General features: G+C 29.4%; 2 protein-coding genes across 2 annotated transcripts in view; one reads left to right on the top strand and one right to left on the bottom strand.

The window, feature by feature from the left end:
- The window catches only part of LOC105623742 (6-phosphogluconolactonase), a 19837-nt gene extending 19380 nt beyond the window's left edge, over window positions 1-457 (bottom strand). The window contains exon 1 of the mRNA XM_012205123.1: window positions 334-457. Within this exon, the coding sequence (XP_012060513.1) occupies window positions 334-457 (124 nt within the window). The remainder of the gene's footprint in view (window positions 1-333) is intronic.
- Window positions 458-3903: 3446 nt separating this feature from the next.
- On the top strand, window positions 3904-8391 carry LOC105623743 (protein max). The gene is made up of 4 exons (XM_012205124.1): window positions 3904-3942; window positions 4008-4067; window positions 6993-7227; window positions 7896-8391. The coding sequence occupies exons 1-4, from the start codon at window positions 3904-3906 to the stop codon at window positions 8069-8071; spliced, it is 510 nt and encodes a 169-aa protein (XP_012060514.1). The 3' UTR covers window positions 8072-8391.
- The last annotated feature ends 612 nt before the right edge of the window (window positions 8392-9003 follow it).

A 9003-nucleotide genomic window follows, 5' to 3' on the forward strand; every position in this document is an offset into this window, starting at 1 on the left:
TAACTACTATATATATATATATATATATATATACAGGGTGAATCAGAATCGTTAAACATTCTTACTCTATGAGAAAATAATTGACTGCATTATAAATCAATTAGATATGAAGTCGATAATTTTCTCATAGGGTAAAAAGTTGGTTCAACGACTCTGATTCACCCTATATATTCCAGCAGACACGGTAGTGTCTTGGTACATATATCGACAGACTCGTACGTCATGAAAATCATAGAGGCAGTAGTAAAATTCATTGTCAATGAAATACGAGTAGCAGCAGCGAGCAGCGTGAGACGAAATAAAATAAGTTGTATTAAAAAATTGTGATATCACCTGATACGCCGAAACGAAAGATCCGATCATCGCGTGAGATCGCATCGTCAGCGGCGCGGGCGATGAGGTTAGAAATCCTGGAGAGTAATTGCTCCTCGTCGGTGGCCACCACTATCCCCGTCATTGCGTGGATTTCTTCGCGTATGGCAAAATAAGAGCGAGATTACCCGTATCATGTACTTTTGAACACAACCAAACACGACGACACGATGTGACACACGACAGTCAATGTTAAATAGTCACTGAGTGCTAAAAGTTGTGATCGTCAACTCGGATGACTGAACAAAGTTTTAATGGCTGTGTCACAGTATAAATGCATACAGAATGGACAGCGAACGTCGGCACCTTTGATATAGTAGGTCCCAGGTCACATAAATCGCCGCCATGTTGTGGATTGGAAAGGCGTTTATAAATTTGAATTTTTATAAAGCTACAGAATGATTTTTCTAAAAAAAAAAACATAATTTGGTCCTGTTGTGAAAATGTTTATAGCGTATATATTTTTAAATAAAATGTTTTATCGTATACAAATATAACAGTTTACACAATATAGTGTCTCCGAAAAAATTTGATTTAATGTTTTAATAAAATCAAAGGAATATCATAATCAGTAGGGACACTCCGTGTCGGTACCTTTGATCTCGCGTCACAGTTATGTGAGCATCCGCCATATTAATGTTTAAAAAATCCAGGATCGAAAGAGGATATAATGTCCCATGCGATAGTCCATTGCTTTGCTCTAAAAAATATAATTAAAGATGCCGTGTAAACGTAGTCAATGTAAAAATATTATTTTTTTTACAAAATTACATTTGATTATGTTTTAAGTTAAGTTAGTTAGCTAACATAAAGTAAGTTACCTAACATAAATTACTTACTTTTTGTAAATTATAAATTTACCTTACGATATCTTTTTGGGAACGAAAAAAAGCATTGTGAATTTTTACTATTATTACTGCATTGTTTAATACTGCACGTAACATAACTTTTCTTTTTTTTATTTATTTTTTAGAAATATTTACGGCGCAGCTCTTGAATTGTTTTCTTTTGCCACGGATATTTGGTCACAGGAGATCTGTGTAATATGTACGTTCTTGTCATCTTGCATTTCATTGGATCTGGCCCAAAACAAAAGCTGCGCAGCCATACTTGGCGAACACACATTTTTTCGCTGAGTGTCTCTACTGGTTATACTGTGGTAAAACTTAATTTTATTAACTCTTTGTCCTACTTTTCTCTTACAAATTAAAAAACATTAAGTTTTTGTACGAATGACGTACCACAGTTCTCACATGATACTCATGTTTGACTGATTTTTTTATCATGAGTCACGATATTGTAAGCGAAAGAGTTAATTATATTTTATGAGAAGGAGATCCAGCTAAGCTAATCTAACCTGCAATTTCTTACTGAAGACAGCCATATTCCTGGTTGAAAATCGACGCATGCGCACTAAAAATTGGAGATCACATAAAAAGTTCAGTGTCCCTATTGTATGTACTTATACTATGGCTGTGTTTCAAAATTCAGCCAGCACTGAAAATTTATATAGTTTATGCATAGAGCTTATATTACTGGAGAGGGAATATGCACATCGAGCTGTGAGCAAGATTTAAAGGACAGAAGTATCTTTCTATCCTCTTCTATTCTCTTTTGGCACATGCGCAGAAAGAAGAAAATAATGTTTTCGACGGCGAATTTATTCCCATTTGGGTTGGATAATGTTCTACTATTAGTTGATGTTATATGTTTCATCAATAGGAGCATACAACTCATTAATCCAACTAGGTTGGTGCAAATCCGCTCGGGTTAAATACGCCAAAAGTTACTAAGCAGGAATATACTTCTTCTGTCTATAAAGCTGACTTTTCATACGCAGCACACTACGGTAGCAATTCGCAGCTATTGGTTAAAAATTTTATATGAAATGACGCACTTCTGATGCAAAAAACATTTTGCCGCCTCTCATTGAAGTTCAACCGAACGAATAACGAGCAGCAAAGAATTCGAAACCGAGAAAGTCTGCAATATTTGCAAAAAATGTGAAAATTGAGTACATTTATAATGAGTACATACAATGAGCACATTTTTATTAAGATTTAAAGTAATGAGGATATTCTAAATTCTAAATAATTATCTGAAATCATAAATATCCAAATTGTAACTGTACTAACATATTGTAGTTGCCATATAATCAAGCTTTTTAAGTTTTCCATATTAATTTTCGAACTGAGCAAATAAAAGATTTTTAAGATTAAACTTTAATACATATGCTGTTACTTATTTTTTTTTGTTTCTTATTCGATTTTTTATTTTATATTGCCCGAAATAAAAGTTAACGAATTTCGAAAGAAAGGAATATATGCAAAAACTACAATTATTGATATAACGGTTGTAAAGGAGAAAAAAAAAGGTAAAAAACAAATAGGAAATAAAGAGCATATTATAAAACAGGCTTAACTCTTATCGGTTTTTTATTTTATGTCGCCTGAGATAAAAGTTAATGAACAGAAATACAATTGTCGATAAAATGATTGCAAAGACGGTAGAAGCAAGAGCCAAAAAGCAAGAAACATAGGAAACAAAGAGCACATTGTAGGATAGAGGCTTTAATATTCGAAACAACAAAGACAAAATGATACTCGAAGGCATTTGGATAGTATTCTAGCAGGACCACCAGTCTCCCCTTTTATTCCGAGTATTACCAGCATTTGTAGTGACCTCATAGCTATAACACAGGAAATGAAGAACTAATATCTAATATAGCTGTTATATATGGAAATCGTTTCCGGCCGACATCTTTATCGCCATATAAACTGCGTTCATTATTGACGCTCATGCGCTTTAAGCGCTTGCAATCATCATTCTATCTTTATCAAGCGCTTTCACCTTGAAAAAAAATCCGCATAAAAATATACTACTAGTGTTACTATTAGTGCAGGAATAAATTCGCGTCACTATACTATTCCTTGCATTCAAATCATTTTTATATGTATTACAATAGTACTAGACAATGCCATTGCTTGTTCCAGCAGTAGCACTTGTACATTACTGCACTAATAGTGTCGCAACTCATCTTAGTAGTGATACTATAGTAACACTAACGCGAATTTATAATTACACTTCCAGTCACAAGTAGTATCACTACTCATACCAGTAGTGACACTAGCATGATACTAGTAATATATTTTTATGCGAGAAACGTAGCCAAACATCAAGCAACATCAAGCAATACGTAACAAATATGGCGATAAAAATGCCGATTGGAATGTGCCGGAAAGGACAGCCATATTGAATATTAGTTCCTCATTTCTTACGTCATAGCTATGAGGGCGCCACAAATGCTGACAACGGAAAAACCATGGCAGTTTGGTGACCCTGGTATTCTAGTATTTTCGAACGCAGCCTAGTGACTTTATTGAGTAATCTTGGATACCCTTTTCGACGCCTTATCATTTATGTTGACCACTGCTCAGTGCTCACCATAAACATTACCGATCATTACTGGAACGATTGTTAAAACGTTGTTATATCTTGATCTGTACAGAAATCTGTACTGTTCCATTGAAGATGAGCGACGATGATCGTGACATTGATATCGAGAGTGATGTAAGTAGCACATAAGGGCGAGTTTATTCTCGCTAGAATTTCTGATTAAACTTCCATCTTTTTAGGATGGCGATGATTCGGATTCAAGACTGAGGCACTCCAACAACACGCAATACTACTCTCAGGTGAGATTCCATGATCTGCCCTGGAATTTTTCGCCACGGCCGACAATTAAATCTCTGTTATTGCACAACGAGAAAGATTTCTTTCACGCGATTTTTTTGCGTCAAATAATTATCAAAATAATGATGTATCTAACCTCATTTCTTTAATGCTGTAGATCTTGTGTTTATCAAGTAGTATTGCTTGTTGTGTTTGCTGATATCTACATATGATCAATATAGTAAAATAAGTATTGTAATCAATGTGTTTTTTCAGCTGTCAATAGGAACAACTATTATAAAACAATAATTGTAATTTCTTACAATATATAGATTGGATTTTTCTATTTAAGATTCAATGTAAAAATATATGATTACAAAAATCTTTCATTGTTACATTGATAGAAAAGTGAATAAAAAATTAGCATTTTTCAGATAATGAAACAGAATTGAATCTAAAGACTAATATATTTTCATAGAAAAATGATACACATTTCTGGTCTTGAAATATTTTAGAATATTGCTGCAATATTATTGAAATGTTCAATTCTAACTGATGAAAGCTCATCTGTTTTTATAGAAAAATATTAATTTAGAGAAAGAATGAAGTGTAGTAACTACTTAGGTTGCAGCGTTTGAATTTTAAAAACTCATATAAAGTTGCTTTAGCACTACTTCACTCTACTTCCGCTTGTAATAAACAATAAAGATAGAATGAAGCTTACACTTAATACTCAAAGCAAACGCAACTATAGTTTAAAAAAATACATTATAATCGAAAGTATAACAAGAAATGTATATTCACTATCTTATAATTAAATCCCCCAATAAAATTTAAAGAATATTATTAATATATTGCTAATTTTTTAATATATTGCTTTTCTCTCAATGTTAACGATATCTATAGGGAAGAAAGAAGATGCAGAAGTGCAGCAATGAAATATTACATAAAAGTAAAAGAGAGATTATAAATAATAAAATAAAGTATTATGATAATACACTGTAATATTGTACAAATACGAAATGAATACACATAGAAATGAATAACAAGATTAAATTTATAATGTGTAACAGCAATATAAGACATAAAAGAATGTAAACAGTAAAATTTAAACAGCAACTAATCACAATTGAGAATAGTTGTATATGTAAGACTATCGTTTTAAAATTTTTTGGTTAGTTTATTATTTAAATTTTACTATTTATATTATACACAGGAAGAATCAACATTATAACTGCTTGTGTCACTTTTTCTCAGGGTTGGATAAGTTAATGTTTTTTTTAATTAAATAAAGTTAAAATTAATATCTTTACAAAATTAATAAAGTTAAAGTTAATAAAGTTAAAGTTAGGTTAAAAGTTGAAAGAATAAAAAATTAATGTAAGTTAAATCAATATTGAATTAACTTAAGTTAAAAAAAAATTAATTTTGAAAAAAATTATTTTTTAGATTATAATGTCCTAGTTTGTCTTAAAATTAAATAATTACAATTAAATAATTACAATATAGATTATTAAGTAAATTAAATTTAAAATTTTTTTATTCATATGTGATAAGTATATAACACACAACGATATAACTATACAAGTTATATAACTTTAAAAAACAGCCAGCACATAAAGAAGATACAAGATCAGTGATTACTTTTTAATAAGTCTTAAGCCATAAGAATTTGATCAATTACAATTGAATATGAAAAGAATATTTGACTGTAATTGGTCAATTTCTTATGACTTAAGGCTTAAAACACTTATTATAGATTTGGACTAAGGCATAAGATTTATGGCATAAAGCATAACCGCATAAACCAGAATCAGAAAGCTGTATTAGCATCTTAAGAAATTACTTAAGATGGTCTTAAAATATGAACAGATTATGAATATATGCCCTTAGTTTTATTATATCTTATTTTTCTAAGATATTTAAAAAAGATAAAAAATTTTTTAATTTAAAAAATAAATTAAAAAGTTAACGTTTAAAAGTAACTTAGTTAAATTAAAATTTAATGCATTTAAAATTAACTAAGTTAAAAATTATTAACTTTTTAACTTTTTTTTTAACTTTTAACTAGTTATTACCCAACCCTGCTTTTTCTTATTACTGACAATGAGTTAATGTAATTGAATCTTTTTAATTTTTTTTTATATGATTGATTATATTCTGACCAGTGCTTTTTTTTCTAAACATTAGTTGCGTTCAGTAGAGAAAGCAGTTTTGCAACTGTTGTAAAATTTTTCAATATGATTGGTTTATACGTTTTTTTTTTAGATCTGTAAGGAATCGAAAGTAAGTGCCAATCATATTGAAGAATTTTACAACAGTCACAAAGCTACTTTCTTTGCTGAACACAGCCGGTATCTCTCTTTTTAAACTTTAGTTGTAATTTAAAAAAATCAATTTTTTTTTGTTTGATTGTTCATCACTTTTGATATGGATTTAAAATTAAAATTTGTTAAAATACAAAATTTTTTAATCAAATTAATTCAGGATTTTCTAAGAAAAATTACATATAGATTTAAAAAATGGTAATCTTTACAGGAGAATACGCGCACTTAAAATATCTTCTAAACTAATGTTTTTTGCTATCTCTAATATTTTTATATACAGAATTAGAGGAATATTTAAAATATTATATTTAAAAATCACATAATTCCATTTAAAAAAGTGGAGATGATCATATCTTTTTGGAGTTTCCACCTAGAAAAAAACAATGTGACCAAAATCCTTCCGTCTTCGAAACCATTCCATTTTTATTTGAAACATTGATATTTTGATCATTTTCAAGTATATACTTTTCACTATTAGTATTAATAATCATAATTTGATTCAAACAATTAAGTTTCAGTTTTATCTTTTAAATTGTTATCTTTGGTTTTAAAAAATTTTATTATTTAATATGATAATATAAGATTATATAAGATTATAAGAACTTTGTACATGTATATTAGGCAGAGAAAAGAGCACATCATAATGCTTTGGAGCGCAAACGACGAGACCACATCAAAGACAGTTTTTCCAGTCTCAGAGATTGTGTACCATCCCTGCAGGGAGAAAAAGTTGCAAGCAGAGCGCAAATCCTTAAAAAAGCAGCTGAGTACATTCAATATATGCGGCGTAAAAATACATCTCATCAGCAAGACATCGATGATCTCAAGAGACAAAATAATCTCTTAGAGTCTCAAAGTAATTATCTCTTCTCTTTTATAATCACATATATATTATACACGAGTTGTATTATACAGGATGTAATATAAATGAGGTAACAAACTCCGGAATTGAGTTTTACACATCAAAACATGAAAAAAAAGTTCATATGTTTTACATATGAACTTTGTATAAAAATTTTCTTCGAAACTTAACGCTATTAAAAATAGCGAGGAAATTCTTTTTGTAGTTTTAATAGTTTGTTAGAGCTTATTATGATAGATAAAATGTTGCTGGTTCTTCTAAAAAGAAACATAAGAAATAATACATCTTTTTTTTTGATAGAATATTTAAAATTCTTATATTTTTTGATAAATTTTGTTAAATGTAACATTCATAAAAAAAAACATCCATTACCATCATTTACATAGTTTAAAGTTCAAACAGAAAAATACTTTGTGATTTAACAATGAATGTGTTGATACAAAATTACTTAAAATAATAAAGCTATCTGACTAAATCATTAAATTTTAAATTATGTTTACATCCTATCAATTACACTTTTTTGATTTTTAATGTCTTTTTTTGAGTTTCATTATAATTAATTTAATTTACTATTTCGAAAAACTCAAGTTTTTATATTGTGACTATAAATTAAACAAAAATAGAATATTACTTGTTTCTTCTAATTATTTATTCTTTTAAAGTTCGTTCATTAGAAAAAGCCTCGCTTACTGGCTACACAGAGACCTGTGAGGTAACCAAGTCTGAATCAGTGGGCATAAGTGGATACAACGACACAGAATCCGAGTCCTCCGATAGCGAGACTGGTCAAGCAATTCGACAACCAAAAAAGCTAAAAGTGGCTAGCCTGCATCATTGACACTCCGTACTTTCTCATTTCCTGATACTTTATTTTCCGTTTTAATATCTCCTTTCGAGATATTTGTAAGTGATATAAATTGCGTGTGTATTGTGCGATCATGCGTAGTTAGGTACTTATTTAAGTAAATCATTAGTGATGTTCTATAGCATATTTGTAATATAGTAACATTTTGAAAAGTGAGAAATGTTCAAAAACGTATGGTGAATATTGATATCTTGTAATACTTACGTTTACAACTTAATGTATATAAATACACGTTAAGCAACAATACTGTATTATTAATACAAATTATATCCGTTGGTGAATTTTTGGGATATCACAAATATAGTCTCCATCTTCAATTTCGCGAGCAGTCTGTCTATGAATAATCATAATTATCAACAATATTACGTAGTATGTTTAGATTTTTGTATCATAATTTCGATATCGCATACAATTTTTTATTTATGTTTGATACTCTCTCAGGAATCGCTTTCCGAATCGATTGTTGCAATCGATTATCAAATTGTAAATATATTAATACAGTTCAATATCATGTAATTAATATTTGATTATTGTTAATGGCGGCTAACTGATACAGAGTATCAACATATTGATGTGTCATGTCGATATTTTGATATTGTTTAAGATTATGCAATATTTGATTAATAAAGTTTTATTTGTAACTCATGTTGTATTAAAATAATTAACATAAATTTATTTAGGAATAGAAAGCGACATTTAAATCGAAAAGGTAAATTTATGAAAAAGACATTTATACATTTGTAATGAATATTTTATAGATTTATAACATTATATTATACTTTATTCGTGCCGCGAGTTATGGGGTGTATATGTGCTTTTTTGTGTGCGTGTAGTCCTGTGCACGCGCGTGCGCACACATACACACGTATATATATATATATATATATATATATATATATATATAT

Source organism: Atta cephalotes (assembly GCF_000143395.1).
Source record: "Atta cephalotes unplaced genomic scaffold scaffold00063, whole genome shotgun sequence".
Classification (NCBI taxonomy): domain Eukaryota; kingdom Metazoa; phylum Arthropoda; class Insecta; order Hymenoptera; family Formicidae; genus Atta; species Atta cephalotes.